The sequence below is a fragment of the Mastigoproctus giganteus genome, chromosome 10 (genome assembly GCF_048544385.1).
Source record: "Mastigoproctus giganteus isolate SK-2022 chromosome 10, ASM4854438v1, whole genome shotgun sequence".
NCBI lineage: Eukaryota > Metazoa > Arthropoda > Arachnida > Uropygi > Thelyphonidae > Mastigoproctus > Mastigoproctus giganteus.
The window spans coordinates 157,933,062-157,947,684 of record NC_143584.1 but is presented as its reverse complement, the minus strand read 5'-3'; the positions used below and the strand labels follow the sequence as shown (position 1 = coordinate 157,947,684).

Sequence of the window (14,623 nt, the reverse complement as noted above, 5' to 3'; positions counted from 1 at the left end):
AGAACAGGATTGTCTAGTAGTTGAGTATGGGGCTGATTCACCTGTGTGGCAGTGTTAACAACTAAAGTGTTTGGGGACATGGTGCGATACCCAATAAACTAACAGTTTTAAGTCACTACTTATATGCAATTAAGAGTTTTTCACTTAGTAATCTGTACTTAGTATTCTTGAAATTAATTCCATGTGAGTGTTTTTGAGGTAGCTGTATTGCCTAAGGATTAAAAATGATAGTAATGAATAAACTGAATAAAATAACAGCCTAAAGTATTTCTTGTTTTCTTTAAATGCAGGGTGTGCTTGGTGATTCAGTACATCAAGGCATCATTCCCCGAATCGTTAATGATATTTTTAACCATATATATTCTATGGATGAAAATATTGAATTTCATATTAAGGTAAGTAGTCCTGTTACTTCATGATCATAATTTTAGATCATACTTAATTTTATTAGCTTTTTTTTGGATGGGTATTGAGAGACTAAAAAGTATTTTGAAAGTTGATACAAAAGTATTTGTAAAACTTTCAAAAAATTAAAAATAGTTTTTGAAAGTTGATACAAAAGTATATTGAAAGTTGTAAGCAGAATATTATATGTTCTGCTCATTGTTGCCATGTGCTAGGATGTGATTTATATTTAATGATATTTTCTAGGTGTCCTACTTTGAGATCTACCTGGACAAAATTAGAGATCTTCTAGATGGTAAGCCTACATAAATACTTTTGCACTAAACATATTCAGATGTTAATATACATGTTTTAGTTGATTATACAGTAAACCTCCATAGCTTGCAATTGAAAGGAGAGAAATTTTCACAACTTTGTTATTTCTAAAATTTTAAGTGGGGGGGGGATTAGTTGTGTTTAATTTTGACAGTATAACATTCTTGAATTATTTTTCTTACTGGCATGAATTTGGTAAATTGAAACCTGCAAACAGTAATAAGATTATATAAATCAGTATATGATCTTATTACTATCTGCCAGAAGGATCAAGACATAAAGTTTACATTTATACATTAAATAATTATATTAAATGAAACATAAACATTCTGTTAACCTTTACCAACACACAATTAGTTTATGGGCTTGAATGTGAGTAAATATCATATATACGTGATCACTTAAAACACAGACACATGAGGCATAATGTAAGTACTGTAAAAAGTAACATTTGACTGTTATTTAAAATTAGTTGGTCTTGGACAAAGGCTGCTTGGTTTTATCTTCCAGCAACTCAAAAGTTTTTTTTATCCAGCAAGCAGATGCACTGACTAAAGAATACATGCAATTACAAACAGTATACTGATACCTCCTGGCTTTAGTTGCCTTGGGTGTTTAACACACACACACACACACACACACACACACACACACACACACACACACACACACACACACACACACACACACACACACACACACACACACACACACACACACACACACACACACACATGCATTGTATTTGATGACCATATTCCTATACTCTTCTAAATTATTCCTCTGTTGATCACCCTTTTAGAGGTTATCTGTATCTGGTTATTTATCTACTGTTGTAAATATCTCTCATTTTACTCCCATTTCTTTTAGTTTCCTGAACAACCTCAGGTATGTAGCTTGGGATTAGTCTGATGGTAAGAGAAATCTCTGGTGTAATACAGTGGCATGTGAACTGTGGTCTACAGACACTTTCTCATGGTCCCTCAGAGGGACCATGAGAAAGTGTGCTCTGCTCATTATATGCGCAACAAATGGATTGCATAGAAAAAGGTAGAAGCTTACCCATCATACTGATTCTGAAAGATGTGTTGTTACAGACATTTTTTTTTAACCTCTAGCAATTTCTGGAAATTGAGATAAGAAACTGTGTATTGAGTGGACTGTGTACAGATAATCTGATTTCTAATTTTACTTTCAAAATCTGCATATTTCAGAACTTGGAAGTGCATATTTTGAAGGTCAGTTAGAAATAGTTTGGTAAACCATAATGTTTTATTATTGAGAACAATAAAACAAACATATTTTATTTTGGCGATCTGCTGGTATACCTAGTAACCAAAAATGGATTTGGGGCTGAAAAGGTTTGAAAGATGCTGATGCAGTATATATATTGAGTAAAGGACATTGTGTGGATATACGATCTTAAATATAAAATTAGGGGAGACATTAATTCTATAAGAAAAATGCTTAGTTTATATTTGTAGGTGTATGATTCATTCCCACATCTAGTGGAGTGAAATGTACTTGCTAAGCCAATTTGTTATAGGCTATGCAGGAACATTGAAAGATTACAATTAAACATATTAAAATCAATTGGCGTGATATCCAAGAAAGCAAATATAAGACAACTAAATTACTAGATACAGATAAAGAGTTATTACTTTAGACATTTCATATTCATTGTAAAGTATTGTCCCAGGTCTCCTATATTTGCTTTATGTATGAATTTACCCCTAATTACACTAGTTGCAATGTACTGATAATTTGTAAGGAAGGAAACTACCTTCATGTTTGTAGGTTTGGGTACACAGTATTACGTATCAGGCATTGATCCAGAAAAATAATTTTCCTGAATAGTATCATCCATGCATTTCTGGAATATTTTTGAAGCATCAGGGTTTGAAAAACTTAACTGTCACTAGAGGTGAAAACTTTCCAGTACCATCACTATTGCTGTCACAAAGAATTGTAAATTTTTCTTTGATGCATCTATTTCTATCTTTTTATTGCTAATTTTCTGTTAGACAAATTAGTATATAAAAAAAAAAGTCCTGTCTTTTCAGCACTGAGAATATTTCATGGATCATATCCTGCTCAATATTTCAAAAAATGGAAAGCTATTTCAAAATAGCTTTCCATTTTTATGTGTTGAGGGAAAACAGCAAGTTCTTGAAATTTAACTGCTGGGAGCTTAGAAGTTACCTTAATTTTTAGGCTTCACGATATGCTTGTTGTTCAGTGTTGGACAGTGGGGTATTTATTCTTGCTTGAATAAGCAAGAATAAATATCATCCCAGTGTGCCATTTCCTCAGTTTCTCTTCCCCCCCCCCCCATTATTATAAGTTCTGGAGCCCGACTGCCCATGAGCTTCTGTTTGCACTTGTTTACTAATGATATTTGATAACATGGAAATGGAACTGCAAAATCTTCAGCAGTAGTACAGTTTCTCAGGGGTTACATTCCTGAGAAATGCCGCGAATACCAAAAACGCGAATACTGAGTTATGGCTCCCATAGTAATAAAAGGGTTCCGTTCCAAAATATGAAATATATAAGAAAAACTAGTCTAAAATTTTGTGTATGTATGTATTATATGTACCTTCATAATATGACTATGTACATAGACAGTACATAGTGAAATGCAAGCATATGGCATCGAAATGAAAATAAGAAACAATTTAATATTGAATGTAATTTTATTAGAAATTTCAAACCAGCGCCTTTGCTAGCTAAAAAACTTATCCCACCAGTGCTATCACCAGTTTTGCTAAAGTGTTGATAAAGGAGTTTTGCCTTTTCACGAATGATGAGTGAATTTAACGGAATTTTATTTTGAGTTTGGTCTTCTATCCACAGATTTAAAGCCTTTTCCATTTTTTTAAATTTAACATCACGAGTTACAGAGCAAATTTTTGAAGCAATTAGCGCATTTTCATGGACACTACGGCGGATTTTTTCTTCAGATTTCTTGATTAATCGTACCGTTGACTCATTGATTTTATGTTTTGCCACTGAGGAGACACTTTCGCCATTAGAAATTTTGTCTAATAACTCAATTTTATTCGCCAATGTCATCACCTTCTTTGATATTTTCACATTCCCTTGTTATTCGTAGCCATATTTTTGTACGGGTTAGAAAGAACTTGTCCAAATAAAGTTACTTTCTTCGGTTAACACACTCGAGAAAGTCTGTTTTACACTGCAAAACGGTAGATTTATCACTTTTTATGCATATCAATTTATAAATTGATAAATTTATTCAATTTATAAGCATATAAATTAAAAACAAACGACGAAACCTTCCATGGCAAGCGCATAACACATACTGAACAAGGATTAGCGAGAAACATCCACACTCGTGATTTTGTCACCCCTCTCCCCCCACCCACTGAGCGCTGTTTTGACCAGGAAAAATAATTTTAGCCATGCCCATGTTTTTCATGGCGGAAAATATTCACGGTGCGTTAAAATTCACATTTTTTTAGGTTTCATTTTATATTAAATCAGCGACCGCGAATACAGATACCACAAATAGCGGGGGTTTACTGTATTGCCAAAATGATATAAGGAGTCAAGTTTATATATCATTATCAATAGCAGCAAAAAAAAACAAAAAAACATAAGTAATCCAAGTCATCTTTGCTCGCTTCAGTTACTGATTTCTTCTAAGTATCTGTCCAGTCCTTTAAATTTCTCACCACCACAAGTCTGACTTGGCACCTCCGTAGCCAAGTGGGCAGGAGCAGCAGTGTGTAGCACACGCTTCTTGATTAGACTGGGGTTCGAGCCCGTACCCACTAAATATGGAGGATGCGGAAAGGTCAGGGAATGACCACCGCATATCCCTGGAGCAATATGGCCTTAGTTGCTAATGCTCCTAAAAACCAAATAAACAAACAAACAAACAAGACTGACTTAGTCAGTCTTGTGGTGGTGAGAAAGAATAACTGACTGCTGGAAGTCTTCCAGCAGTCAGTTACTCTTTGGTGCACATCCGTTCTACAGTTTTGTTTTAATTTATGTATAAGTTCCCTTGGATACATCATCTAAGGAAGATTAAAGATGCCATCAGTGTTCAGTTTATTTAACTCTTTTAAAGCCCTAAATACTATAATCAAGTTTCTGTGCTAGAGGTAACTGTAATTTATTCCTTATTATATATGAGATGATATTTCCACCTCCTATATATGGTATATGAAAACAGAATCAAATATCATTTGTTAAGAATACTCTTTTTTTTTTTTTTTTTTTTGGTAGTTGTTGGCGCAATGGCTTCTGTGGCCATAATGCACCTCCCAAGGTTTTTGCAGTACTTTAATCCAAGCCTGAGGCGGGATTCGAACCCGCGACCTTTGGGTTGCCAGGCAGGCACTTTACCCACCTGGCTAGCCCGGTCTCATTTGTGCCCATAACTGATTTATTGCTCATGTTTGTTCTTTTTCAGCACTGGATACACACACACACACACACACACACACACACACACACACACACACACACACACACACACACACACACACACACACACACACACACACACACTGTTAACAGAATGTTCAAACTGATTATTTATTTCTAAATAGCTTTCATTATGAATTGCCTTTTGTTGGTATTCAATTGGTATGTTATCCTAGGAATATTTTAATCCAGGAGAAATCATTACCACTGTTGTTACAGAAGTGATATCACTACCTTTGTCAGGTTCACAACTTTATTTTTTATTTCTGAAAAAGTTTTTTTTTATTTATTTCTTCTTGGAGTGTATCAGTGCATTTACTTTTTCTAATGGATTGATTGTATTAATTGTCATATGCAATTATTTTTTAATGAGAAATTTTAAAAAGGTTGTGTTTTTTACACATGTAATTTTCAATGGAACAAAACTTTTTATACTTTTATTTTCAAAATAAAAAAATAAAAAAAAACTATTACAAACATAAAATATAATTACTGGCCACTTTCACGTTCTGATTTGTGAATTCATTAAGGGCGTGAAATTTCAAAGCTAAGCATGCATGTACCGGTATTTCTGCACATATATTATGTACAGTAGGCATCAGTTATCCAGAATAATTGATGTCAGACCACTTCTGGTTAGCCAAATTTTCCAGATAATCTAACTGGAAAATTTTCCAGACAATTTTTCTGGTAAGATTAAATAAATTTAAAGAAAAATGCCTGCACCAAGTTTTAAGATGAGAAAACAGCGAGTTACAATTATTGTGTGTGCAAATGTCATGGGATGCACTGATTTAATAAATTTAACCTTACCTTATGATTAAATTAGATAATTAAGATTAATTAAATAAAACAAAATTATAACTAATCTCAGAAAACAGAACATCTATCCAGGCATTTTTATGATTTTTATACAAAACAGGAATATTAGAAAGATTTTTAAATGCTTTTGGTTTTTTTTGACTTAGTGATAACAAGCACTGACAATCTGTGCATCCCAATGACATTTGCACACATAGTAATTGTAACTTGCTATTTTCTCATCTTAAAACTTGGTGCAGGCATTTGTCTTTTAGTGGCTAGGTTTTCTCAGTAATGCTTTCCATAAGCCCATCTCATCAACATTATACATGTTTTCTTTCTCTTAGTTTGCTTAAATGAAGCAAACTTACCTTTTAAAGGACAGTGCTGCTGATCTGCAGAAAGTTTCTTGACTTGAATGTCTAGTTCATGTATACCGTGTCTCAGTTTAAAGTTTTTCAGCCAACCTGTGCTTGCCTTAAAATCTTCATCACCACCTAATTTTTGATTAAAATCCAAGGTCTTTTCACACAACATTGGGCCAGACACTGGTTTACCTAAACTTCACTTCTGAAGAAAACGAAAAAATAAAGTGCACTCTCTAAAGCGGCATTTTCAGGTTTCGACATCAGCTTCTTCCTGCTAGATTCGACATCGTCTTCTTTCTCCTTCATTATCCATAATCGTAACAAATTCTGTTATAGCAATGGAATTTTTCTTGATGCCATAAATAGTTGAATTCCCAACATTAAACTCTTTGGAGAAATTTCCTAAATTTTCACCTTTTCTAACTCTACTAATAATTTCCGTTTCTACTAAAAAAACAAAAACCAATGAAATAAATCAGAAAAAAAAGAAAAAAAAAACGACAAATGTGGTGATATCAAGCACAGGATATTATATAATATTAAATTAAAGTTTAATCCAGAGAAAAAAGGGGAAAATTTAACTTTATTCAATAACATAACAATGATGGTATAAAATATTGTCATTATTTTCCTAATCATCATCAGCCATTTTCAATCCACTGTAGGATGAAGGCCTCTCCAGCAACTTTCCAGTTCCGTCTGTTTTGTGCAATGGCCATCCATTTACTACCCACAAACTCATGAATTTCATCTGTCCATCTCCGTTGTTGTCTTTCAAGTTTTCTTCTAGCCCCTCTTGGTACCAGTCTGTTATTTTCTTAGTCAATCTGTTATCATGTCTTCGAGCTATGTGTCCTGCCCAAGACCATTTTAGTTCTTTAGTTTTGATAAGAATGTCCTTTACTTGAGTTTGCTGCCTAATCCATGTTTCTCTTCTTATCTAACAGTCTGATTCCCAATATAATTCATTCCATTCTTCGCTGTGTAGTTCTCAGCTTCTCTTCCATTCTTTTTTGGTGAGTGCCCAAGTTTCACTTCCATAAGTCATGGTGGAGAGTATACATTGGTTCATTATTTTAAGTTTCAGACAAATTGGGATATTGCTCCTCAGTATGTGACTATATTTCCTGAATGCTATCCATCCAAATTTTATTCTTCTCTTGACTTCCAGCCATTTATCATTATCACAGCCGATGACTTGTCCCATATAAGTATATGACTCCACCTTTTCAATTACTGCTCCTTCAATCATTATATCCCTTTCTGTGGCATACTTGTTCATCATTACTTTTGTTTTAGCCATATTCATCTTTAGTCCAAAATCCTTACTAACTCTGCATAACTGATTAAGATTTTCTTCTAATTCTTTGGGATCGTGGCTTATGACCACAATGTCATCTGCAAATCGTAAATGGTTTAGGTACTCTCCATTCACAATGACTCCTTTCTGCAACCAGTCTAATCTTCTGAAAGCTTCCTCAAGGGCAGCAGTAAACAACTTCGGAGATATTGTGTCTCCTTTTCGAACTCTTTTCTCAATTTTAAATTTCCTACTGTCTTTGTCTAGTCTAATAAAGGAGGTAGCATTCTCATATATTTTCTTCAAAATCATAATATATGGGGTATCTAATGCCTTATCTTTCCAGTGCCCGAAACATTGCCTTATGCTGTATGGAGTCAAATGCCTTTTCATAATCCACAAATGCCAGGCATAATGGTGTTTTAAATTCATTTGCTTTCTCCATTAGCTGTGACATTACGTGAAGGTGATCCATAGTTGAGAATCCTGTCCTAAAGCCAGCTTGCTCTTTCGGTTGATTCTCATCAAGTATTCTTTCTAATCTGTTAGTAATGACCCTTGTAAACAACTTGTAGATGTGGGATAACAAACTAATTGGTCTATAATTTCCAATTTCTGATTTATCTCCTTATTATGCAGCAAAACTATGATTGCATTATTCCACTCCTTAGTAGTCACACCTTTTCTAATGCATTTTGTGAAAAGCTTGCCAGTTTTTGTGTTATGTTTGTTCCTCCCAATTTTAACAACTGTACAGTAACTTCAATCTTTCCCCGGGGCTTTCTGATTCTTCATTTTCTTCAATGCATGTTCTTCTACATCAGGAAGGATACCAGGTGTGTTGTATGTGTTACTAATGCTAATAGTCATTTAGATAAAGAGGATTTTAATAAATTCATATCTTGTTGCTTATTTTGTTGTTCTGTTTTTTATAATGCTGATACTACTGCTATTATTATAATTTTTTTGTAGTAACCAAAACAAATTTATCTGTGCATGAAGATAAGAACAGAGTTCCTTTTGTTAAAGTAAGTAAAGTAATTAACTTTTATATGTTGAATTGGTTATATTGTCTTGTAATAAGCATTAAAATATCAAAAAACAGATTGTATTAACTACCCACATTTTGTTGGCTGGGATAAGTTTAACCATTTTAAATTGTTTTGTTTTCAACTAGGATGGAAAACTTCATTCTAATTGTCTTTTATTTGCCTGAAAAGCTGAAGTGCATATAAATTTATTAGATAAATGTATACATGTTACTGTAAAAGCATATGCACTGTGCTGCCACTTTATTAGGTACACCCCTGCTGTGCACAAAATGGTTTGTCCCACAACGTTGCAAGTCACATGACCACAGTTGTGGGATAAATGCAGCAGAATCTTTCTAGTATCAGTTTAGTGTTACAAACCGTAGCAAGAATGGGGAAAAGGAGTGATCTAATGGACTTGTCTATTGAACATCTTTGGGATAAGCTGGAAAGGGCTGTTCGCTGCAGGCCTGCACCTCCATGGAATCTCAAGGAACTGCATGACACACATGTCTACATGGTACTCCATTCCTGCATGTTTTCAGCATCTTGTTCAATCCATGCCTAGGTGAATTCAGGCTGTTTTGAAGGCTAAAGGAGGCCCAACACACTACTAGGTAGGTGTACCTAATAAAGTGGCAGCATAGTATATGTTACTACAGTTGGGTAAATTAGTGTGAAGTGGAAATATCAGCCTAAAAATAACAGCCTGAAATATCAACACATTTCACTTTATTTTGAGCTTTTGCTGGTCTAACCTAGGATTTAAGAGGATTTCATATTTGTATTGGTTAAAGCCTGTTTGTTACCTCTAGATCAGTTCTTTGCGATATTTTTCTGCTCTGATACTGTTCTAAGTCTGGTGAAAATTTCTTATTCAATGTCAGTTTCATTTTCAATTTCAATTCCTCTTATCTACATCAGATATTTATATAATATTCTCATAAGTAGCCATTCATCTACTTTTGAGAATGAAGGTAGTATTTTTAGTTATTTTCACTTGAGTTATTCTCAAAATTGTTTCCCTACCTTGAAACTCATCATTGGTATTGTTGGCTGAAATGTTGACCATAATGAGGGGTAGAAATTGAAGGTTGAATATATTCTAAATTTTCTGAATTATTGTTTTTATCTGAAACCTTATCATCAGGAAGTTAATTAAAATAATCAATTTTTTAAAATCTTTCTTGCTGGTTATGATAGGCAAAGTGTTAGCTGGCATGTGTTGAAGTAGCAAGACCTATTTCATAGTGCAACCAAACATTGCCTCTTAAGGTAACTGCTTATTGCCTTCATGGTAGACTTTTTATATTTGCATGCACTCAGTGACCCAGACCATTGCTTACTTTGATTCATTTCCATAAGTGTTGTGATCATATTTTGGATGTCTTGTTGGCACATTTAACTGACCCTTGTGATTGACTATGCCTTCTTTTTCCATGCACTATTTTACACCACTCCATATAGAACAGAGGTTTGTGATAATTGCATTTGTGAAATTCTTTCCATCATATGAATGAAGTACAGGAACTCCCCGACTTACGTAAGGGTTGTGTTCCGTGGAATGCTACTTAAGTCGGAATTTCTCCCCTGCTTGTGTAGCCCTTGCAACTGTGCTCGCTGAATTGATCAAATCAAAAAAGAAATGTTTTACGAACATGTAAATAGAATTATTTATTATATTTATTCAATTTTTTATCTCGTTTGGAGGAAAAATTACAAAAGCATGCAGTTTAAAAAAAATTTCAAAATTATAAAATTACAAAAAAAGAGAGGAGATAGGCATAATGTTAGTAAGTTTTACCTCTCAAGCATCGTTGCCAGAATTGGTCTTCAGCTGATAAGTACTCCGCTGTGAAGGGTGAGGGCTGTGCAGATTTAGAAGGGGTCGGCTGCTCAACCTTATAAAAGAACATATTAATGGATAACTGTATGGTGGCTTTCTTTTCAACGTAGATTTCTTTGTAGCAAGAAGCATATCATTCACTCCTCTGTTAACTTTTAAGAATGTTTCGCTGTTCAGGATCCATCTTCTCAAACCTTGCCATTGCCGATGCAATTTCATGAAATGCCGTTACCATCTATCTGGTGTTGAAGCATCTCGGCTCCTCATTTGGTTCATCTTGAGCTTCGTCAGCATTTTCTTCCTATTCTTCCTCTATTACTCCACATCTTTGGCATCAACCTTCAACTGAAGTAGCTCTGCAACCTTTACAATCTTATCTGTAACCTCTTCATATGATTTGTCTTTTTCAAATCCTTCGAAGCCTTTTACGTGCCATTGGCATATTTTCTTCCATGCGGCATTTAAACAACTTTTAGTAATTTCTGCCCAGGCGTTATTAATGTTTAAGATTGTGTGGTAAATATTGTAAGATTTCCAAAAGTCTCTTAACGTAAAATTTTTCTCACTGCCTACTGCAGACAATACCTAGCAAATGTTGTGCGTAAATAGTATGCTTTTAAATTTGAAATAACACCCTGATCCCTAGGTTGGACGAGTGAAGTCGTGTTTGGCAGTAGAAATATGACTCTCACATTCGAATTGAAATCATCTAGATGCATAGGATGTCCAGGAGCATTATCTAATAGAAGCAAAATCTTGAAAGGAACGTCATTGTCTTTACAATATTTTTCAACCTCGGGAATGAAGCAGCATTTAAACCAATCCTCAAAGAGATATTGTTATCCCTGCTCTCTGGTTCGATCAGAAATCTACGCATAGGGGTGGCTGTCCTTAAATGCAAGATGATTTCCAGAATGGTACACCAGCATTGTATTTTCCTCTTTGGCAATGTATGTTTGATCCAACATTTTTTTCTAATACAGAGCAGTCTCGTCAACATTAAAAATTTGCTGCGTTGAATAGCCACCTTCATCAATAATTTTTTCCAACACATCACAATTTCTCTGCAGCTGCAGAATCGGCACTGGCGACTTCACTGCATACTTTAACATTGTGAAAACCACCCGTTGCTTGCCATGAACTTGGGTTGGGATTTGCCGTACTTATCCTTAATATCTTTATAAATACTTGCTTTTGCTTGAATGGTCATTAGACTCAGGGGCACTTGCTTCTGAATTTGATTTTCCATCCCTATTATTAATAGCTTTTCCATCTGCGATATAGCACCTGAATGCTGTTTTGTGATCACTGGTGATCTGAAATGCATTGATCCTTTAACATATTCTTTTATACATGCACTTTTTTTTTTTTTGTTAGTTGTTGGCGCATAATGCACCTCCCAAAGTTTTTGCATTTTACTCTGATCCAAGAACGAGAGTAGCATTGTGCAGGCGAAGTTTTTACTGCTTCTGGAATAGAGAAGTTTTTTCTGTTTTATTAGCTTAAATTGGCATATTAACTTATTTTCTAGAGTAGCTTTATATTCCTAGTTACTATACTTAGTTTAAAGTTTAACTTACGTAGAGATTTTGTAGGTATTACTTAGTATCAGTAAGGGCATCAAATCCACGTGTTACAAGTTGCAGCTCTGCTGAACGAGGAGTTTTTTAGCCATATTTAGCCACTTTATTGACCAATTGTTATATTAAATTATTTTCTATAAGTAGCTTATAGACCTAGTCAGGATCCTTAGTTTATTCTGAATTGAGACAGCGAGATTTGGAAGTTAATTAATACTTAAGTGTCCGTAGATTTACTGTTCGTAACTTGCCGCCACTGTTATACGATACAGTGTTATATCCCGAACTAGATAGCGTAAGCTTAGTATAGTATAGTATATAATATTGTCAATTAATAGTAAAATCTATTAATCCTGGTAAACTTCATTGTCAATTAAATTGTACTTTTTAACTAAATACATATAACGACTTAGATTACAAACGTAACATAATTAATTAATACATAACTTGATACGGAAGTTATATAAACAGAACTCGTAGATAATACTTGATACCGAAAAATATATATAGCGTTATAACTGTGTTGGGATACAAGTTTAGGGTTATAATTTTGTACTGAAATTGAAATTTTATTGAAATTAAATCGAAATCATGACTCAGACCAGACCAGCAAAGCAAAAGGCTCAAGCTAATGGGAGTGCTGTGGCTCAGGGGAGAACTGAGGGGGGGGGGGCAGTTGCCCTCTGAATCACAGCCTTTTAAAATGATGCACTGCTTGCTTGATGTATGTGGAGCAATCGGGTACGGGACTTGATATTGCCATGGGGGATGTCTTTGTGTATGCGCGATGTAAGGAGTATAAGGAAATCAGGCGACAACTCAGCATTGTTATGGGCCTATATGAGAGCTTGAAGGACAGGGTGGATGCCCTCGAAGGATCTAAATTGAGGGGGCCACATCAATGCCAGAGCTTGCACTTGGTCATCACGCAGCACTGCGGCAACCCCCAAGGCAGAATGCGCTTGTCCTACAGGAACTAGTAGTTGTTGGTGACTCTATTGTCAGGGAAATGAGGAACTTGCTTTGTAAAAAGGATAGGTGGAACAGGACCAGCGTATGTCTGCCAGGGGCAAAGGTTGATGATGTTGTAGAGCGGATATCATCTTTTAAGGGCAAAAAAGGAGATATAGTTGTACACATTGGCACTAATGATATTAAGAGTAGGAAACCGGCAGAATAGCTTAACAAGTACAGGTCACTGTTGAAAAACAGCCGTGAATTAGGGTTGAATTTGAAAGTGTCTGCAATTCTGCCCAGACATGATAGGAGGGAGTAAATAATGAGAGCTTTGTTTGTCAATTCGGCCCTGGAAAGATTGTGCAAGGCTCAAGGGGTAGAATTTTTTTCAGCCTGGTCTGTACTTGTTAACAGCAGAGACTGCTTTTACAGGGATGGGGTGCAAGAATATTTGCTGATGCTATTGAGACAGTGTTAGGTGGGTCGAAAAACTGCTAGCTTGGGGGGGATACAAGGACTAATAGATTAACAGTAACCATTGTCAGAGGTGAAAGTGATTCTTGCACTGCTTCTATTGGAATGAGCAGAAGCCTGGAAAATAAGATGCAGGATATTTCAGAGACTGCTGGGAGTCATTGCGGTACAAGTAAACACATGGGTTGTGTTAGGATAGCTAAGAATTGGAACAGGTGCATGTATACTTGCATGTACACCAATGCTAGGAGTTTGGTAAATAAATTTGATGAATTTGAGGTATTGCTCAAAACATCAAAGGCAGATATTGTTGGGATATCAGAGACGTGGTGTCACACAGATACAAGGAATGCAGAACTGGAATTTGAAGAGTACAATGTGTACAGAAAGGATAGACAGGACTGGAAGGGATGAGGGGGTTATGCTATTAGTTAAGAAACACATAAAATCCAAGGAAGTGAAGCCAGTCGACATCGCTCGACAGTGCAGTGTCGAGTCAGTTTGGTGTGACATAAGCATTGGGAGATCGAAATTGAGAGTAGGAGTGTGTTATAGGCCTAATGACTCTGATGAGTATAATAAGAAACTGTACAGGGAAATAGTGGGCCAGTAAATCAGAGTGTCTTATAATGGGGGATTTTAATTTCCCAGATATTGACTGGAATTTGTGGGTTGGTCATACACACACACTAGCAAGGCTTTTGTGGATTATTGGATGATTGTTTTCTGCATCAGCATGTTCGTGAGGCAACTAGAGGGAGAAATACTCTTGATTTGATTATCAGTAGTGATTCTTCATGCATTAAGAATCTGCAGATAAAGGAACCACTAGGTGGCACTGATCACAGTGTGCTGAACTGGGATTTACTCAAAGAGATAACTACCATCAGTGGTAAAGGGAAGGGTTTTTGCTCTCGTAAAGGCGACTATGATGGTCTGAGACAGTATTTAAATTCTATACAGTGGGACCAACTGATGATGTTACCAACAGCAAATTCAAAATGGGAAGCATTCAAAGAACTTATCTTGGAAGCTACTAGGCTTTACATACCAGCTGAGAAATATTGTTCAAGGTTTAGGCTTAAATG

The 14,623-nt window shown here is 35.4% G+C and overlaps 1 protein-coding gene across 2 annotated transcripts in view; it reads left to right on the top strand.

Moving 5' to 3' along the window:
• Positions 1-14,623, top strand: part of LOC150079406 (kinesin heavy chain-like) — a 429,176-nt gene that overhangs the window by 102,572 nt on the left and 311,981 nt on the right. For both annotated transcript variants that reach the window (XM_090383638.1, XM_090383639.1), the window contains exons 4-6: positions 291-395; positions 652-700; positions 8,620-8,675. In XM_090383638.1, coding sequence (XP_090239764.1) covers positions 291-395; positions 652-700; positions 8,620-8,675 — 210 coding nt within the window. The remainder of the gene's footprint in view (positions 1-290; positions 396-651; positions 701-8,619; positions 8,676-14,623) is intronic.